Source organism: Helianthus annuus, chromosome 15 (assembly GCF_002127325.2).
Source record: "Helianthus annuus cultivar XRQ/B chromosome 15, HanXRQr2.0-SUNRISE, whole genome shotgun sequence".
Taxonomy (NCBI): domain Eukaryota; kingdom Viridiplantae; phylum Streptophyta; class Magnoliopsida; order Asterales; family Asteraceae; genus Helianthus; species Helianthus annuus.
Genome location: NC_035447.2, coordinates 101472388 through 101493965, shown reverse-complemented (window position 1 = coordinate 101493965; position 21578 = coordinate 101472388). Strand labels below are relative to the sequence as shown.

The 21578-nt window shown below is 40.9% G+C and overlaps 3 protein-coding genes and 1 long non-coding RNA gene across 4 annotated transcripts; all 4 read right to left on the bottom strand.

The window, feature by feature from the left end:
• Nucleotides 1–2296: 2296 nt before the first annotated feature.
• Nucleotides 2297–3457, bottom strand: LOC118487500. Its single transcript, XM_035984392.1, has one exon. The coding sequence runs from the start codon at nt 3455–3457 to the stop codon at nt 2297–2299; it is 1161 nt and encodes a 386-aa protein (XP_035840285.1).
• A 143-nt stretch (nt 3458–3600) lies between these two features.
• LOC118487498 lies at nt 3601–5025 on the bottom strand. The gene has a single exon (XM_035984391.1). The coding sequence runs from the start codon at nt 5023–5025 to the stop codon at nt 3601–3603; it is 1425 nt and encodes a 474-aa protein (XP_035840284.1).
• Nucleotides 5026–13822: 8797 nt separating this feature from the next.
• LOC110887603 (classical arabinogalactan protein 10-like) lies at nt 13823–14326 on the bottom strand. Its single transcript, XM_022135180.2, has one exon. It carries the CDS (start codon nt 14195–14197, stop codon nt 13850–13852), a length of 348 nt encoding a protein of 115 aa, XP_021990872.1. The 5' UTR covers nt 14198–14326; the 3' UTR covers nt 13823–13849.
• A 2177-nt stretch (nt 14327–16503) lies between these two features.
• Nucleotides 16504–21361, bottom strand: LOC110889287. The gene is made up of 3 exons (XR_004882374.1): nt 20992–21361; nt 17162–18963; nt 16504–16754 (listed from the first exon to the last, which is right to left on the bottom strand). It is a non-coding gene; the product is annotated as an uncharacterized LOC110889287 (long non-coding RNA).
• Nucleotides 21362–21578: the final 217 nt, after the last annotated feature.

Here is a 21578-nt window from a genome sequence, read left to right as displayed (position 1 = left end):
CCATCCTTGTGATTAGGCCTTTTGTGCCACTTTAATATCCTTAATGATTTATAACTAGGATAAATTATAATGAAAATACTAATTAAATATATTTAATAAATTAACCCATATGGTTCATATTACCATGGTTATGGAAGCGATATGCGTGATTTATGTGAAAAATGGAGTCTTTATGTGAAAACCGCGCAAACGCTTCCCCACACTTATTTTTAACAATGCCCAAACATTTTCCGCGTCATATTCCATTTAAACCAAACAAACGCCCAAAAATTTAATGACCGATCAAAGCCTCCCCTCCCCTATTGCAAAAATGCGTACCGCGATCACTAATAATTGCTTTAGGAGTACCAAATCACGTAAACAACTTCTTCAAGAACCTCACCACCACTCGCGCGTCGTTTGTAGGCAAAGCTTGAGCTTCCACCCACTTCGAAACATAGTCTATCGCAAGAGGATGTACCGATTTCCACTCGAAGATGGAAATGTCCCCATGAAATCGATGCCCCACACGTCAAAGACTTCCAACACTTGAATAGGATTCTGGGGCATCTCATCCTTAGATGAGATGTTGCCGGTCCGCTGGCATCGGTCACATTTTCTCACAAACTCGGCCGCATCATCTACTACTGTCGGCCAATAGAAACCACAATCAAACACCTTCTGCGCAGTCACATGCGCACCATGGTGTCCTCCCGTCAATCCCTCATGGACATGGCGAATAATGTCCCAGCCGTCCTCTCTACTCACACATCTCCTCAAAACTCGATCACTGCCTATCCTGAAAAGATAGGGATCGTCCCAAATGTACTTCCGCGCATCATTCATAAGCTTCCTCTTCTGCTGGCGATGCATACCCTCCATCACGAGCCCGTTAGCCAAATAATTGGCTAGATCGCTAAACCACGGTAAATCCATGGCCCCTGTCGTAACAGCATCAATAGACTCGTGAGGGAATCTGTCTCCTATCGCCTCCTCACGAATCTCCTCTCTCTTCGGATCCTCTAAGCGGGGCAAGTGGTCTGCCGCCACATTCTCTGCCCCTTTCTTATCCTTAATTTCAATATCGAACTCGGAAAGAAGCAGAATCCATCGTATAAGGCGCGGCTTCGCGTCCTTCTTCTGAAACAGGTAACGCAGAGCAGAATGATCAGTAAACACGACGGTTTTCGAAAGAACGAGATATGATCGGAATTTATCGAATGCGAACACCACTGCTAACAACTCCTTCTCTGTGGTGGTGTAATTCTCCTGGGCATCATTCAAAGTTTTACTCGCATAGTAAATCGGGTGAAAATGCTTCTCCCGTCTCTGCCCTAACACCGCACCAACTGCGTAGTCACTTGCGTCGCACATCAGCTCGAATGGTAAGCTCCAAGGCCCAAGCAGGCGACACGAGGATCGGTGCACTCACTAACTTCTCCTTCAGAAACTCGAACGATCGAAGGCACTCCTCGTCAAAGACGAAAGGAACGTCCTTCTCTAGCAATCGCGTCATGGGGCGGGTGTTTTTGGAAAAATCCCTAATAAAGCGCCTATAAAATCCCGCATGACCGAGAAAACTACGAACCGACTTGACACTAGTCGGCAGAGGGATCTGGCTGATCGTGTCTATCTTCGCCCTATCAACCTCGATACCAGCTCTCGAAATCTTGTGCCCTAGCACAATCCCCTCAGTCACCATGAAGTGACACTTCTCCCAATTCAACATCAGCTTCGTCTCCACACATCTCTTCAACATCCTCTCAAGATTCACCAAACACTGATCGAAAGAACTACCGTACACTGAGAAATCGTCCATAAAAACCTCCATCGAACTCTCGACCATATCCTGAAAGATCGCGATCATACAACGCTGGAATGTAGCAGGAGCGTTACATAGCCCAAATGGCATGCGTCGGTACGCGTATGTGCCGTATGGACATGTAAAAGTGGTTTTCTCCTGATCCTCTGGTGCAATAGGAATCTGGAAATAACCCGAAAACCCGTCGAGAAAGCAATAGAATTGTTGACCCGCGAGACGCTCAAGCATCTGATCAATGAATGGGAGCGAAAAATGATCCTTACGAGTGGCGTCATTTAACTTTCGATAGTCGATGCACACACGCCAACCCGTAACAGTACGAGACGGAAGAAGCTCATTCTTCGAATTCAGAACAACCGTCATCCCCCCTTTCTTCGGGACGACCTGTGTGGGACTCACCCAAGCTGAATCAGAAATAGGATAGATCAAACCAGACTCTAGCAGCTTCATCACCTCCTTCTTCACTACCTTCTGCATATTCGGATTCAAGCGACGCTACGGCTGCACTACAGGCTTGTAAACATCCTCCATCAGAATGCGATGCGTGCAAAAAGTAGGGCTGATGCCCTTGATATCGGCTAGCCTCCAGGCAATCGCATCACTGTGCTCTCTAAGCACCTTAATCAACCTCACTTTCTCCTCCTCTGTCAATTTCAAAGAAATGATGACAGGCATATTCGGCTTCTCTCCTAGAAATGCGCACTCGAGATGGGATGGAAGAACCTTAAGTTCTAAAGGCGGTGGGATCTCTACAGGAGTACTCTCATCACTAATCGCATCGAGCTCTAAAGGCTCAGCACTCAACTCATCACTCTCATCCAACTGCTCCCCCTCTACTTCTTCAACCTCATCCTCAGAATGCTCGTCAACAACTCCCTCGCCTACTAAATCAGCTCCACTAATGTACTCAAGACACGTGTCGACGCAAGATATGAATGAATTGAGAAAGTAAACGGAACGACACGGCCCACTATCATCATCACGACCGCTAGGATGCTGCATCGCTCTATCAATCTCGAATGTGACAATCCTGTCACCCGCACGAAGAGAAATCTTACCGGCAAAGACGTCGATGATCGCCTTTGCGGTTCGAAGGAATGGACGGCCTAGAATAATAGGAACTCTCTCATCGGCCTCCATGTCGAGCATAACGAAATCCACTGGGAACACAAACCTATCAACCTTCACCAACAAATTCTCTACTATCCCACGAGGATACTTGACTGATCGGTCAGCCAAGGACAATGACATGCGCGTGGGTGTAAGCTCACCTAGACCAAGTCGCTCATACAACGAAAATGGCATCAGATTGATGCTGGCCCCTAAATCGGCTAAGGCGTGAGCAGGGGTAACGGCTCCCCCAAAGAAACATGGAATCGTGAAAGTACCAGGATCGGTCAATTTCTCTGGTAGCTTATTCAAGACTACCACGGAACAACCTCCTGTCAATGGAATATTCGAAAGCTCACCGATTCTCTCCTTATGCTTCAAAAGATCTTTGAGAAATTTCGCATACTTAGGCATAGACTGAAGTGCCTCGATGAACGGAAGATTGATTTTCAACTGTGTAAACATCTCGAGGAATTTCCCGTATTCCTGAGCATATTTCTGCTGCCTGGCACGGGCGGGGAATGGAAGGCGAGAATAATCAATCATCGGTGCCGGCCGAACCTTCGTCGGCTGCTGCTCCACTTTCTTCTCTACTGGCGACTCCTCGGCGTGTGCGGTACTTGCTGGGGCTAGCCTCGTGTGCACCTTGCCTGGAGCCTCCATCTCGATCTCCTCATCAACTTCTTCCTCTACTTCTTCAACCTAAACTCTCTCTCTCTCACTACTTCTCCCAAACTCTTCCCACTACGGGTCGTAATAGCCTTCGCGGACTGATTCGCGGGATTCGTGAAGGTGTTTCCCGAAAACTGACCTGGCGGGTGCTCCTGCAACTGCTTAGCAAGTCCGCCTACTGTTCGCTGAAGATCAAGAAGAGCGGCCTGCTGACTCTTGAGCTGGAGTTCGTGATTCTTATTAGTCTGCTCCTGACTTTTAACGAACGCCTGAGTCTGCGTCATTATCTGAGCGAACATCTCCTCCAACCTGCTCTGACTACCCTCAGGAGCCTTCCCACTACCCTGACTCTCCTGAGTCGCTCCTCCACTCGCAAACTGCCCACTCGAACCTGACCCACTAAACTGCCCTGAACTAGTACTCGTGTAAATACCGGGCCCTCTACTCTGATACTGACCAGATGGAAATCCAGGAGGATTTCCAGACGAACGATAACCACTCGAATTACCACTACCGCGCCAACTGGAATTAGAATTATTGAACGGATTTGTGGGACCCCTAGACTGACCGGCTATGTACTCAACCTGCTCAAGGGTAAGGGTAGGACAATCGATAGTATCATGACCTCCTTGGCAAACCTCACACCTATCAACTTTCTTCTTTATCTCACTCAACTCCTGCCTCATCTCCTGCCTCAAACTCTCGACTACAGCGGCTACCGATGGATCCAAGCTAACTTGGTTTACCCCTCGACCGGCCGAGGTGGTACGCACAGGAATGGAAGTCCTGCTGGTAGTACTGTAGTCCATATCGGAGTGGGCAAAACTCTCAAATAAATCATTGCACTCAGCCACCGTCTTCTTTCCCATAAGCTGACCTCCTGCTGATGTATCGAAGCGAGCTCTAATCTCAGGAGTAAGACCATTGTAGAATTTCTCTACTAACGCCCAATCAGATAAACCATGCTGAGAACAACGGGTAATCAGGGTCTGAAAACGCTCCCAAGCTAAGTGATACGGCTCATCTGGCTCCATACGAAATGAGTGAATCTGGTCACGAAGGCGAGACGCCCTGGCTGGCGGAAAATACTTGGCTAAGAATGCATCGCGAAGGCCTACCCAAGTAGTGAAAGTGCCAGCTGGCTGGGAATCGAACCAGACGACTGCGCGTCCAGCGAGTAAGAACGGAAAAACCTGAAGATACCTAGCATCAAGATTGACACCCTCAATGGAGAAGGTGCTGCAAAGACGAGTGATGCGATTGATATGAGCGGGGGCATCCTCGTCGTCACGACCATGGAACTGGCAAGAATTTGTGATGGTGGTCATAATGTAGGATGGAATCTGCCAAGACCGATCGTTCGGGATCTCTGGAAGGGTGATGGGTGAGTTCCCACCGGCGAAGCCGATGGTCGCCTGATCGTAAACTGTCCTACGGGCCATGTGAGCTACGGGTGGTGGACTAGGTGGACGGGTGGGTAGCGGGGAATTGTGGGGTGAAGACTTTGGTGTAAAATCGAACGCTGGGGTGGAATGTGAAGACGGAGTAGAGCTAGAAGCACGTACCTCGGACGTAGAAGACGAGAAGGAAGACTTGTGTGACAACTCGAGTTTCCAAGATTCTTATTTCGCATTTATTGCACGTTCATTAGTTGTTTAGTTGTTTATTTGCACAATTAGTTTGCTGTGAAACTGTAACATTTTGATACAATGAAGTGTATTGTGTGATTGTGCATGGTTATGTGTTAATTATGAGACATGTCAAATATATAAACTTGGTGGTGAAACTATGAAATTGTTTGAGATGGTGCACTATTGTAAAATATAATAATTAAGGGTGTATAGAATTATTTAGTGAAACTTAAACTATTCTTAACCCTAATCCCTTTTCACTAATCATTTACACAAAACAAAGCACGTACCTTCATTCTCTGATTCTCTGGCAATCATCATCACCATCATCATTGGCACAAGATATTCATCACTCTTGATTTCCATACCCTAACTAGAATCAATTCAAGGTAATCGTTTATTGATTGTTTGATTGTATTAATTCTTGATTATTGAAATACTTGTAAACCCTAATTTCTGTATGTAATGTTTTTGTGCTTATTGATTCTGATTATAGAGAATTGAATATGATTTGTGGTATGCCGATAGATTGTTCATGAAAGGATTGTTTGTTGTTGATCAATAGAGTGATTAACTGTGGATTTACTGCATTGCAAGTGTATGATATTAGGGTTTGATCGTAAAACGTAACTGATGTTCATGTGTTGATGTTCTGCGATGATTGATGTTACTGGTGAAATATGTTATAGTCCGACTTTTGATCATTAAAATAGTCTGAGTTTTGTTATGAAGATATGTCCGATGTTTATATAACATGCTTGTCCGAGTTTTTATCAATGTATATGTAAGTCCGAGTTTTGTTAGCATATGATGTCCGAGGTTTGTATTGTTAAAGCATTGTCCGACCTTTTAAGGGATTGTTTGGTCCGAGCTTTTTGAACATTGTGTTGTCCGACCTTTAAGATAAGGAGATAAGGTCCGAGTTTTGTAATGTTGTTAAGTGTCCGAGTTTTGTAAGGGGCATTCTTGTCCGACTTTGTGACCAAGGACAAGCATGTCCGACTTTTAAACCCCCACCCCCCATGTTCTATCCGACTTTTAACCCCCCAAGAATCATGTCCGAGTTTCATGACCCTTATGGTCCGAGTTCTTGGCCCACTACCCCTTGTCCGAGCTTTAACCCCCACCCCCTCATCGTCCGACTTTTAAACAGGGGAAGCCCCCCTCTCCTTCTGGTCCGAGTTTTAAGGTGGCCCATGGTCCGACTTTGTGGGTGATGTTATGTCAGAAGTTTGTATATTTTTACATGATGCCTAGTTTAATGAATGTACACGTGATTCGACTTTCAATATTGAACTGTCTGAGTTTTAATAAAATATATGATCTGAGGTATAGTGATACATGCCTGAATTCAGATAATACTTGAAGAGACAGAATGAATTAGGATGCCTAGATCAAAATCCTGTATGATATTATGTGATTATATGATAATGAACATTACTGGGTGATGTTGTATGCATGAACGATCTTTATTATTGCATTCTGTACACGATAATCACACCGAACACGATTGCTTGGATATCAAAGACTTATAAACCCTAATTGTCTACAAACACTTACATTGTATCATGTGCAATGAATCCTAGGTCGTGTGTAACGGACTTAGACATTTAATAAACCCTAGAAGCAATAACATACCGAGCAAACCAAGGTGAGTTCGCACAGCCAAGGCATGGTTTCCCAGGGTGGGAATGGGTTAGATTATTTATTTGTGTTTACCTAGCACATGGAACTTAGTTATATGGTCCTCGGGTGAGGAGGGGTTATTGATAAGATACAACTAGACTAATGGTACTAAATTGAACTGATCTTCGCACACACGCCAGGGTTGGCCGCGATATTTTGACTAATCTTCGCACACATGCCTAGGAAGGCCGCGAACTATACTCTAAACTTCGCATACATGCCAGGGTGGTCGCGATACAAACATACCTAGTCTAGAATACTTGAGAACTTTCCCTAATCTTCGCATACATGCCTAGGAGGGCTGCGATACGAACTAATACGATACATGACATAACGAACGAATACAAGGCTTACTATACTATTACAACTACTGAACTATAAACTGTGAACTCGCTCAACTAGTTGTTGATCCTTTGTTACATGCCTTGCAGGTCGTTAGATACATGGAGCTTGCACAGGGAGGAGCAGGTCGTTGTGGAGCATGGTCCGTGGATGCCATGTTAAACATTTAAACATTTGAACTATGATATACTTTGGATTTTCATACTTATGCTTCCGCTACACTTGATACTATAATTATGTTATGAACACCTATCGTATTGAATGATTGGTTTGCATTTATTTTACTTGATAATAATTACATGTTCAATATGATTGGTGGCTTGATCCTGGTCAGTCACGCTCCCAAGCGGTGATATTCCGCGGGTGGATTTTGGGGGTGTGACAGATGAGTGTAAATGGAAGCGGCGGCGGTCCCTGCGAGCGCGTATGGGGCATCCACTGCAAAAACCGAGAACAAACAAGTAAGAAGACTCTACTAAACGACTCGACTAACTATAAAAGACACTAAATTACTTAGACACCTACGACTCAAACAAAATAAACAACTAGCACGTAATATGTCAAGTAAGTCCAAACAAATTAATCAACGCAATCGCCAAGAGTCCCCGGCAACGGCGCCAAAAACTTGATGTGCTAAATGTGGGTTAATTAAAACAACTAAAATTACCCTAATTCTAGACTCTCTAAGCTTTAAATTTATTAAACTAAGACTCGATCTAAACCCTAAACCACACAACCAGCAAGTGAACCGATCAATGTAGTAAAGCTAAAGCAAGTCCGAGTATCGAACCCACGAGAATCTACTGATTACGCTACGACTCTATCTAGACTAAGACTGACACGACATACTAAATTGTTTATTAATTTGGGGGGGGGGGGTTTCTAAATATCCTAAATAAAATAATAAAATAATGCTAGAAGACTAGACACGAACTCGAACGAAGGTTTTGACCAGTGGTGATGAAGACTACCTAGGCTAGACGCAGGCTAAACTCAGGATGGATTTCTATTCGATAATTTTGTGGTGTGGAACCGGGATCTTTAAATGCTAAACCTATTAAGACGCCACTAAGCCCCTCAAACACTCTCGAGGCGATTCTTATGGCACTACCTAGGATGTTATGCTCACCGGTTTTCTAGATTTTCCTTTCAGTCCTCTAGTTTCTTGAAAGTGCCTATGTAAGACGCTCTACTTTGCCGCGCGAACGTCTAAAGCAACTACTCTTGGCTTAATAGACAATTGAATTTTATAGACTTATAACCAAACCGAGACCTATTAATACCCTCGAACCTCACAGCGACGAGTTTAGCAGCACACTTGATTTTATTAAATTACCGAATATTGTTTCTAAGGTTAGTTACGCGTTTTCACCCTAAAGGATTAGAGATTTATTATGTGATATAGACACTCACCAAAACCTAAAACCCTAGTCCGACTCTATTATGTGATAAAGACCGTCACCAAGAATCGAACAAAGCAATAAACAATAATCAAACAATCACAAGCACGCATACGCACCAAGTTAAATTCCCATAGTGTTTACAATACAAGAAAGATCCACAACCACGACAAAAATCAAATAAAAATCCAAACTTTATTATGCCATAGTCATTAGCCTAGGTAGTTTACGGTTTTTAGCCGGAAAAGATAATCAAAAACGCAAATAAAGTCATACTAAGTTCTGAATTCATCATGTAACACAATAAAACGAACAAAGAATGATAGATTAGGATAGTAAAACCCGTGGTCTTCACTCTCGAACGCTTCTAAAGTATACCCGATGATTCCTTGCAATTCCCGTGCTTTCAAACCTTCAACAGCCTCTGATTATTGCCTCAAGAACTCCAAATTCGTCCTCCTCCTCGGCTGTTCACGTTTTTCCATCTTATAACCCTCAAAAAACCCTAAATTTCCATGCAAGGAACTTCTATTGCCGACATAGGGTCTTCACGCGGCCCGCTTGAAAGAAATTGAAGAGTTAACGCGACCCGCTTGGATGTTCAAAACCGGAAACCATTTTTATAACTCTCGCGGCCCGCTTTGATGTATGGGATAAGTTGATGCGGGTCGCTTAAACTAAAGAATTTCTGAATTTCTTTGTTAAGTTAATGCGGCCCGCCTGGAAATTTTTGTAAGCTAACGCGGCCCGCTTGGAAATCCCAGAACTGCATTTTCGCTTCGTTTCAGCTCCCGACTCCTCGATTTCCGTTCCAGCGTTCCGCCTTTCCAGATTTTGGCTCGTTTTTCGCTCCTTTTGGCTGTAAAGACCTGGAAACACAATTTAATCAAAAGTATGTACAATCTATCTAAAACCGACACTAAAAACGAATAACTAACGACTAAAACCGACGCGAATACCAATGTATTTCACAATACATCACATTGCCATCAATGTAAAAGTTGGTCAAGGAAGAAAGGCTTGATAGAACACTTGTATATTGAAATTATCATATGCTGTATTCAGTTTTGTTATGTGTGGTTACTGATTATTGGCTTATAAAGATTGCAGGTGATCGATCGTCAGAAGTATTGATGAGGTTATAACAACTAGCACTGCACTCTCGTTGTCAACTTCTACATTTGTTCTACAGGTATATTGCTCATAGATGTATTACAATATTAATGAAAGAGCTCATGCATTTCTTTAACGTGTTTGAAAAAATTTTGTAATTTGATTTACAGGATTGAAAGTCCCCTTGTAACACTAGTTACCGTAAGATCTTAATCTTTTATCTTTTGCTTGTTGTGTCCCGATAGAATTTGCTTAGGAAATAGCTTAATAAAAGTGTGCTTGGGTCATTTTGACCCATTTAACTAAGAATTAGACCCGAACCCATTTTTAACAACTAAAAGTTAGCATTTAATTATAGTTTGTTAGTATTGTTGCTATGTTATTTGTGTTTGTAGTTTCGTTTAACATGTTTTAACAAGTTTAAATTTATTTGATTTGTGTGATTTTTTGGTTTAAAAACCTGGTAAATTTTATTTTTCTTAAACGTACACCTGTCGTCCCTATAGGATTTCCAGATTTTTTTATTTTAAGTCTTTAGGGACGACATGTTGTCCCAATAAACATATAACAAAAAAATAAAAAAAAAATTATTTTAAATCTATAGGGACGACATATCGTCCTTACAGGATTTCCAGGTTTTTTCTATTTTTTTTATTTCAAGTCTTTAGGGACGGCATGTTGTCCCAATAAACATATAAAAAAAATAAAAAAATATATATTTTAAATCTATAGGGACGACATATCGTCCCTACAGACTTAAAATAGTATTATTTTTTTTAAATAGCTCTATTGTTACGATAAGTCGTCTCTAAAAGTTAATCTATACGGATAACTGTCACACCCCAACTGATGGCGGAATCATCTGGGCATGGCACTGAGCGAAACAGATTGTCCAGAAGTTTCCACAACATCTCTCATTACTATTTAGCTTAAATAATACGTCCCATACCGTATCCCAAATAGTAAAACAAATTACTACAGATAACATCTAGTCAAATATTCCATTCCGACAACTCAGATTCAAATGTAAAAATAAATATTGTTTTTCTGCTTCTAAAAACCCCTAGTTTGACCGTTACAGACAACTATTTGTTGGGGGGGGGGGGGGGGGGGCTCTTGAGCTTTATTCTAGCCTCGCTTCCCTACCAAGTAAGCATCTTAAACACACAGAGGAAAACGAAGCATGTTAATTATCGATATGGATCTATCGATACCAATGACTGCGGGTTAACTATCCGAGACAGTTCGCAATACATGATTACCACCGTAATTAATGCAAGTAATTGTCCTTAACAACCCCCGTGTGAACGGGAGCTGAGTCCAAACTATAGTACTACGTCGTTAAGGCAGGTAGACAACATTCCACGTGTAAACATAACAACAAGCATTCATTTAGTCACGCAATACATGCAGAACGGTTAGCGTTTAAAGTAATCAAGTAGTGTGTTCGATTGTGATTTAGATAAGTAACGTATGTAACACCCAAAAGTGCTAAAGCAAAAAGGGTTCGAATATACTCACAGCGGTTGATGGATTGAAGGGAGCGCTTGAGAGTAGGGTTAGCCTGAATAGTTCGATAGCATAACGATGAGTAACGCGTGAAACGAAAACAAGTGTTGATGGGTCGAATAGCCCGTTCGGACAGCCTGTTCGGTCGGACGGTAGGTTCGATCGGATGGGCTGTTCGAGTGGATTGTTTCTTCCTTTGAGTAAGATGTGTTTGTGTATGATGGTTTGAACTTTTGAAGTTTTTGTTGCAGTATTTGCAAATATTGAAGTATTCTTACCTCTCAGTTCGATCGGCCGGCTTAACCGATCGGTCAGGTACTTCAGTTATAAGTCCTCAGTAGGATGTCACCTGATCGGACGGCATGTTCGATCGGGTGGCACTCCAATACGTCGAACGGGCTGAAAATCGATTAAGTGTTGAGGCATAGTATCTCATGATCCGAAGAGTAATTCAAATCAAACCGTAGTTCGTTCGAATCAGCACCTCATTCAATACTAGAATTCATGAAATTGTTAAAGTGTGGGGCCAGGTGCTAGCCGATCGGCTGGCCTGGTAGATCGACTGACATGTCCGATCGGTTGGGCTGTTCGTTAGAACAGCTTGTCCGATCGGTCAGCATCCTGACCTGGTCGGCCTGTTCGTCTAACACTTGGCTGTTCTGATTGTTTGACGTTATATCGAAGTATTTTGACAACGAGTTGAACCATGGAATCTTCGTTCTTACTTGTTTCGTTTGCCCGGACAGGAATCACCCAAGTCTGACCGGTGAACTGTTCGGAACGGTAGTTTAACGTTTAACCCGAAATCGGTGAACCTCGTAGATAGAATCCGAATCTTGAACCACATAACTATTAGAATGTTTAGTGAGTTGGCTCAAGCTCCGTTTCTACCGGTTTGAAGGCATTGAGTGTAAAAGAGTTGAAAGAAAGTTGGAAAATCCATCTTTCAATCCTTTACACCATGTAAATGTTTAGATCTATAACAGATCTTTGTTTGTTTATGTGGAAATCGACTAGATCCAAGTGATTCTTGGTGGGTTGAAGCCAAAACATGAAGTTCTTCAAGAACACCATGATGACATCATCCTAGAACACTTAGATCTTGATGATTTCACGGTTAAAAGTTAAGATTTGAAAGATAGAAAGGTGTGAGAGTGTGCATAGATCAAGGAAGTACAAGATTTAGGATGAAAACTTACTGGGATTGAGAGAAATCTGAGAAATAGTGAAGAACACGAACTGGTCGGTCAGAGAGTTTCCAAAAGTGGAAAGAATGACAATGACAGGGCTATTTATAGGCTTCCCAAAGAGGAAAGGGTTGGCCGATCGGCTAGGCATCCCGATCGGACAGCCTGTTCGATCGGACGGTCTGTCCGATCGGCTGAAAGCCTGATCGATCAACAGCCTGTTTTGAGCGTTCGGTGCGACGATTTCTGATATTTCGATTTCGATTGAGGATGGTACAGATACGATAGAGTTTCCTATTCAAATTACTTTTAATCTCAACCACTATATCTACATACAAGCATCTATATTTCACACTATCTTTTCGCCACCATTTATCATAATTCGATTTCGATTGAGTTTCGAGTTTCGATTCGCTTCGATTGATCACCACACACATAGCATAAAGTAACACGCACAAGTAACACATAAGGCACACACACGTATATTAACACCAAGGTCACATAATTCGAGTTTCGAGTTCGATGATGATTTGACTAGCTTGATTACTGATTATTTGACTTTGTCACATTGTTACTTCCTGCTATTCAAGGTTGCTTAACGTTTCACACTGATAAACATTCGATTACTTGGTTATATAACACTTACTCCACATAATACAACTAAATAAAACACAAATTAGACTAATTACAGTTAAAGAAGTCAATCTTGACTTTGACTTTGACTTTTGAAAACATGGGGTGTTACAACAACATCTTTAGGGACGACCTAGGAGACCTATTGGGAGGGCCCTGTAGAAACGAAACTTATGGAGACAACATGTCGTCCCAATAAGCTGTTGTGACTTGTAGGGACGACATGTCCTCCCTACAGACTTAACAATATTTGTCCCCACATGTCTAATTTCTTGTAGTCATGCGGAATCCGTTAAATAAGGGTAATCACCCACGGCGTAGGGATTGGAGTAGAGTTTGTCGGCGAAATTAGGGTCCCCACTTCATAGTTCGCTTAGAGTGTCCAAAAACTAAAGAACGGCCGTGCTCCTCTACACCCCAATATTGCCTGCATTAATCGAAACAACAGGATTCCCAGAATTCGGATGTACATGTAAATTCACAATTGCGTTCCCATTCTTTATTGATTTTTTTGTTCGACACGCGGTTTGGGACGTTTCCGGTTAAGAAACAATGAAAAGATAAGTAGGGAATTATAACAATAAGCAGCAAAATTGCACATGTCTTTCTTATTCTACCATATCCACTTATCCCGCAAATCATACCAAAAGAATTCATATAAAACAAAATAATAATATCACATATCAATCAGTGAATGAAATCATGACTACAAAAACAATGAAAGAATAGTAAAAAATATCGTAACAAATAACAATCATCAAATCTCTACATAACCAAAGCCGCAGCAAACACAACCACGGCCACAGATCCAGCAGCAACTCTATTAAACGTAGCAGCACTAGGTGGCGAAGTAGTCGGCGATCCAGTCGGAGTGGACGGAATCAACGATGGAGAAGACGCCGGAGAACCACCGGGAAGAGAGGTAGGAGGAGCAGGTGGAGAAGCTGACGGAGCTTCAGTTGGTGCAGAACTAGGAGTGATTGTCGGAGAAGGAGGTGATGAAACCGGAGAAGCCACCGGAGATATCGTCGGAGAACCGGTGGGTGACTGAGAAAGAGCTGATCCAACGATCATAGCAAACAATATAAACATAGCATAACCTGAAGACGCCATTGTAGGAATGTGGAATAGTACTAGATTTTGTTTTTAGAGACAGAAGTGGGATATGATACGATGAAAGTGCAACAGATGATGAGGTTTATATACGAGGTTTTGGTCGGTTTATGGAGAGATGAGATTAGATCACAGCCGTTGGTTATTTCTGTATGTTTCCGCGTTAGTTTAACTAGCTTCAACACCGATTTACACGTTTCCACGAGGAAACAATCTCAGCCGTGAAATAAAGCTTCTCTATCCTGGGCCGTTGGATTGAAAAACTGAATTAAGAATTAGGTTTGTTAATTAGTTTTGAAATAATAATAACTTAAATAGATGTTAATTTCAAGTGTACCCTTATAATGAGGCACGTTGTAGGGTCAATTGTTTTCTGGCTTCCAACGGGTATACACTCATCATAGCTTAATTTTCGCTTACTTATTATCAATTTTTTAATGGTAAAATACATGTCTTCTACATGGTTTGTATTTGTGATGATCATTTACATTTTTATTCGAGTAAATTACAAGTTTTATCCTTTATCTTTATATCAAAGTGCAGACGCTTTCCTTTTGACCGGCGGTGTCCTTAACCTTTCAAAATCTTACACGTTTTGTCCTTTAGGCCAAACCTAGTTAAAAATCCCAGTTAAAAATTGTCATGTGCAATGCACATGAGGGTAAAATGGTAATTTCCCTCTCAACCCTCACACTTTCCTTCTTCTTCAACCATTTGCTAGATTTATTCTCTTCGTCAGCTCCTCAGCCCACCATTTTTAGCTCTGCTACACATTTCTCTATCACCAGTTGTTGTAGTTAATGTTACTCTCACTCTCACACACACACACACACAAACACACACATTCTCCCCCCGCCCCTCCCTCTCTCTCTCTCTCTCTATATATATCTATCTATATGTGATAAACAATCGATAACTGGAGGTGCTACAAATATCACCATGAAGAAGAAGGTGTTAACCTTCATACTTTCACTTATCCTATTCACAAATCTCGCACTCACACAATCAGCAAAGCTCGATACATAGGAAGGTAGGTATTCTGTATTCATCTCTGATTACGATTGCTCACTAGGTTTTCTGATCGATTAACTAATGGCGATTTTCTGTGTGTGTGTGAACTGGTGCAGTGAAGATACTGCAACAGATTGGTGAGAAATTAGGTATAGCAGGGAAGAAAGTATGGGATCTGGATAAGAATCCTTGCAGCGGTGAAGGAAATTGGGCATCGGTGAGTACAGAAAATGCGTTAATGTGTCAATTGTGTGCGATTTCTCGTTCGAGAGCAATGCTACCTGTCATGGTGTCATGTGATGTTTCTGAAGAATGCCATAATTTACGAGCTTGATTCAGATTTTGATTGGTAAGGGACATATAAAGATGAATTGAGGGGTTGTGATGTTATGAAATCCATGTAAAGGGATTTTTGGTTTTGTTGCAGGTTGAAATCATTGAAGAAGAAAGGAAAGTGAAATGTTTTTGAGGGAAATTACTATTTTACCCTCATGTGCATTGCACATGACAGTTTTTAACTGAGATCTCTAACAAGGTTTGGCCTAAATGACAAAACGTGCAATATTTTGAAAGGTAAAGGACACCGCCTGCAAACTTTTGGCTAAAAGGGACAAGGCCTGCAATTTGATGTAAAGATAAAGGACAAAACTTGTAATTTACTCCTTTTATTCATCTATTATTTTAAGTGATGAGCGATTGATCGATGTCGTAAGGTCGGTCAAAAAATATAAGTGAAAATGTCCTATTCACCTTTTACTAGTAAAGGGCAAGTAGGGTGTCGAATCCACAGGGAATCAGTGGAAAGTATGAAAGCTCGTTGTTTATGACTATTATCTAAATTAAAACCTAATTGCTTTTTGCAGTTTTTGAGAGTAATTATGAAAACAAATGTGAAATTGTGTTTGTGAACAATAATGAGAAAATGGACCAATCTCCGGGTTTTCAGGTTATGCAGAAAATCGGTTTACTTAGTTACTACCAATTGGAAATCACATAGACATGATTTGTAAACTTGTTTTGATAAATAATTAACGGACAATATATTTGATTGCAATGATCCACGATCGAAACCGAAAGATTGATGCAAATGAATAGTAATCCAATTAATTACCAATTTTAGATTTCATAAACATTAACCAGTTCAATGATTAAAGATTTAAAACAATGACAACCTAGAATCTAATCTCGGTCGTTGATGAACAAACCAAATAGTTGATGAACTGAAACGATTACGATAATCAAATATTGTTTAATCAAAACAAAAACAATAGGAACGACTAACCGAAAGTTTAATCGAGTCCTAATCCAAAAAGTCGTAACATATGCAAACTCAATGTTCAAACATAAACCCTAGTCTCGGAGATGGTCACGGGACGACCAGCAGCTCATGATGTGCGAACAATCTTCCGAAGCTTGGGCGAAATTCGAATTCATGATCGAGTAGGATCTTGTGCGAAAGATGTATGATGAACGATCCCGATCCTGAGTTGAGTGCCAAAAAGTGAGGTTATACGGCTGCCCCCCTCCAAAATAATGTTCTAGACGGCTGCCAATTATCGAGAGCCCATAAGTAAGAAAGCCCAATAAAAATAATCCAGTTGTTCCCAACTTTCGATGGTAATGACATGTTGTACGAAGGATTTTAGAGCTCCCCCAAAAGTCAACATGAATTATAAAACTCCTCCAATTCCCATCGTCCAACATGTTGCATATATTCACTAGATTATTGTGATAACAATAAATCATGACCTCTCACATGAATTGTTTCATTTAATGTTCTCAGCCAAACCCACATGTGCTTTATAATGATGTTATATCTTGACAATGATATGATGCACTAATGGTGATCTTCTTGTAGAAGCTGCTTCCTCAAAAATCACGTATAGATGCTACCTTTCTTTCAATGTTCCATATCCCTCTCACATAAAGAACACTTAACTTTGAAATACTTACCAATTGGCCCTTGAACTTTAATGCTTTCGCATTCTTTGCATATCCAAACCATCCATTTCGACCCGAAACATTCCCGAGTGCTTCCGTTGGCCGCCTTTATTAACATCACATGTTCCGCTTCATCGTTAAATTCCGTAACTTCACCCATTTCACGCGTTTAACCTGCAAACATACAACCACTCGCAATAATCCAATACTAAACATATAATCATATAAAACCGCACAAAACATGTAAGATAAGCACCTAAACACCCGTGTTTCACACTCTCCATCACATCCCCACACTTACCTTTGATTGTCCTCAAGCAAACCGATTCGGAATTACTCACCATAGTAACAACACTTCTAAACCCCGAAACCGATGCAACAATTTAAGTCTCAAGTCATACCCGATCCATAGACTGACACAATCGAGATTGACAGCCCGACAAGCAATTGGTGTGATTTATAAAACCTAAGGCTTGTCTATTCAAAACTAACATGCTTAGGATTAACACATGCTACACACCCCTCACAATCAACTCTCCTCTCGGTTTAACAACTGAACTAGCGTGTAATGTGCTAGTATGTATAACACTCAAAACCAAACATGAAATTCTATAAATCATAAGCTTGAATGACAATCATACCTCCACTGTATCATTTAACACGCTAGCACATATCAAAAGGACTTCCGGTCTTGGGCTTTGGCTACGGGTAGGAATATTTTTTGGTTTTTTTTTTGTGGCGAACAACAAACGACCAAACCGTGACAACTTTCTCTGCAAACATAACATACTTTTGGGTTGGTTTCTACCCAAGAATACAAACGATATTCACAACACTTATATTTTTTTCCTTTTTTTATTTTTTTATATATTGTTTTTCAATTATTCATAACTTGTCGTTCACGGTCGGGATCAACAATTCACATTGGGTGGACAAACGAAAGGTGTATAGGCTCAACAGGGCTACTAAGGGTGATAACTAGGTGAACATAAAACAAACAAACAAACAGGTGTAAGGGATATCCTAATGCCTTTATCATTTACGTGCACATGTCAAATCACAGTCTCATAATGTATCAAATCATACAAGTTCTAACACAGAATAACATGCGGCCTGCTCTCAACAAATGAATTAATATGTAATATCATTCTATCATTCTACAGGCTCAAAATTCTCACCAAAGAAGGGTAAAAAGGCTGCCGACACGTAGCATATGCAATCTAAAGCATGTTACCCCTAAATAGACATCTCTTTTCACTTATTTTTTTCTAAAAACACATGTCGGACCTACTCTCATGAAACTTAAAGGAACGACCATGACAAGGGACTATGTTAGTTTACTACCGGCAAGAGACCCATTAGTGATTGAAACGTTCGGTTTTCATATCCATTTAGTTCACTTAAGGCGATGAAATTCTTTAAAATTTTCAATTTTTTCAATTTTCATCGTTTTCAATCATTTTTCAACCTCTGTCCCAAACCTTTCCCTGCCCGGGTTTCCATATCCCCACACTTGGGCGACATTGTCCCCAATGTACCATGTTTAACAAAAGCAGAACCCGGGAATACCAACAACAAAACGTCATGAGCGACCATTTCTAAAACAAAAGACATAAACACATTCCCTAGACACAAAGTTTAACACCACCAAAACACAAAAACACACCAAAACAAGAAAAACTAAAATTGTCCAACTAGAGTACGGAATGAGCACGTGGACCTGATCGATGGTTGTTTTCCGCTTCTTTGCCGCAACCGGTTTAGATGGCGGATCAACAGCTTTCTCTTTCCCTAGGCGTCTCGTTCGCGTCACTCTACATACACCAACCACAACAAACAATTCCAATCAGATTCACTATATGAAACATAAACAAGTGTGCAATATTACCCTTCCCCATACTTTGTTTAGCACCAACGCCACTGCCAACGTGGAATTCAAAACCGACAATCGCCCAATACTCGTTGCAACAGCATTGTCTTTACTTTTTATCAATATTCATGCTCATTAAATACCATCTAACTACTGTGTTGACGTGACCGTGTCGTCCCGATCAGTCAAAAACCTAAAATTACCTATAGACAGGGTAAGTCAGGTATCGAATCCAGAGGAGCATGTGGTCAGTGTAATACCGTTTAACTAATCTAAACTTACTTTATGAAATTTGCTAGTTTATCTATTTTTGTAATTTTTATGAATAAGTATTGTGAAAATGAGAAAACAAAGATAGGAACGTGATCACTCCGGGATTCAGATTCTGTAAACACTTAATAATCTAATTATTGTTTATTTGGATGCCACTGATTAAATGGTAAATCTGTCACATAAACCAATTACTTATACAAGATCCTAGCATAATACCAATTGATCAGAGAGATATTAACCGCAAGCATAAATAATTATTCAATCAGCAAAGGCACAATTAGATTCAACATAAATACGTTTCTCTGGTTATCACCAGGATTTGTCTGTCACACAAATTGTATATATATATGTGAATGCAATTCGGTCAACACCTAATTACAATCTAATTCTCAAACAAACAGAACTAAATTAAAAGTGAAATACAAGAATCATCACCCGGAGTGTTCACTAGAGATTTAGCCGCTCATCTCGGTTGATTGATCTTTTCTCTCGCTTGATACGAACCACCCTATCTCTGCCGTCCAGTCCTCATCTTTTTTTTCTGTTTCGATATTTGTGCCTCCCAAAAGTCTGCCGTCCCTATTCGGCCCAATCATGTCAGCCCATAGTGATGATGGATGATTTTTGTTGACTTCTTTTGTGTATATGGCAGCTCACGTGATTGACCAAAACATCCAAGCCCACATTCACGTGAGATGATGATTGATGATAACTCCAATGACCGGCCCCACAAGTGATGATTTGATACTAAAAAGTACCTCACAAAAATCCACTCCCCAACAATCTGCATGTGTGTGTGTATTGTTTGGGCTTCGCAGTCCACGTGATGCCTTGCATGGGCCGTCCAAGCCTTCCACAAGTCCACGAGACCCTATGCTGATGTCTGCTTCATGTTGGCGGCCCACCTTTAAGTCAATCTGAATATTAATGGCCACAATTTATGATGATGATGTCGGCCCACCATATATTTAGAGTTTTAAACTCTATGCCGGCCCTTTAGTCCAAGTGGTGATGATCATACTTTTATTCAAGAAATCCCTTTTGATTCTTGTTCACGTGATGTGTGTATTTGACGGCTGCCCCCTAATAATTTCCTTCTCTCCACGTAAATGTCTGATATCATGATGATGTCCAATTAATGTTGACTTTGTGTGCCTCTTTAATTAATTGTTGATGATGTGATAAGATGTGATGTTTTTATTAAAAGTCATAATCCCCATCACATGACTTGTATAACTACCGTAACCTACAGGTAAGACCGTAGGCTACGCTTCATACATTCTGTAAACTTTCCTCGCCAACCATAAGCTGCAATGCTAGCAACAGTATGTGCCCCGATTATCATCCGTAGGTGTTCCGCTTCATCTCTAACCACTTTAAATTCACCAAATTACGCGATTGACCTGCAAAACCAACAAAGCTCGTAGTTATCACATTCGAGACATGTAATCGCTTAAAACACAATAAGACACGTATTTTAACACCCTTAATTCTCATGTTTTGCACTCTCCATCATGTGTCCACCCCCCAATCTCATATAACAGTAGTTAAATTCAATATTTATCACCAATTCAAAGACAACCACAATAACCTGCTTCACAATATTAGTTTCGCATATAGAGATTCATGTGTTCTTCATATCTCATCCAAACAACCACTTACCTTCAACACACTAGCACAATGAAGAATAAAAACGTACCGTTTATGTTTAGATATGCTAGAATACGCTTCAGATTCAACACACTTCACTCCAAAACGAAAAACCCCAAATTTAGAAATTAGGGTTCGCCACCCCACATTCTGATTACTCGCGAACGGATGGAAATCGGACCGAATAGATGCTAGAATTGTGTTCTCCTCGAAAAACTAAGCAAGTTACACCCAAGAACCACTCGATTTGGTGCAGATTTCGCGAAGCTAGAGGTTGAAGATGGCAATGGCATCTAGGGTCTTACGAGAGAGATGATGCTTGCGTGTAATTCGTTTTATTTTACTGTGGTTTTTTTTTAAACAATTCGGGTTATATCCCTGACCCGACCCACTTAAACAACCTGGACCCGTTTTAAAAGTTGTTGTTGAGAAACTACCGACCACTTGCCTACGGGAATAATTTAACAAAAATTATTACCCACTTGCGGTTCAATTCCCACCGTAAGGTAGGGATCCCAAAGTAGCCTACGGATTAAACATGTTTTTTCTTTAGACTTTCAATCACATTCATCGTATGCCACCATTAAAACCCATAAATGCCACCAATAAAAACCATAAATGACTTCTTTATTTATT

Coding starts and splice junctions, on each gene's coding strand:
- LOC118487500 (XM_035984392.1), bottom strand. CDS start 3,457: ATGATTGATTATTCTCGCCTTCCATTCCCCGCCCGTGCCAGGCAGCAG.
- LOC118487498 (XM_035984391.1), bottom strand. CDS start 5,025: ATGGCCCGTAGGACAGTTTACGATCAGGCGACCATCGGCTTCGCCGGT.
- LOC110887603 (XM_022135180.2), bottom strand. CDS start 14,197: ATGGCGTCTTCAGGTTATGCTATGTTTATATTGTTTGCTATGATCGTT.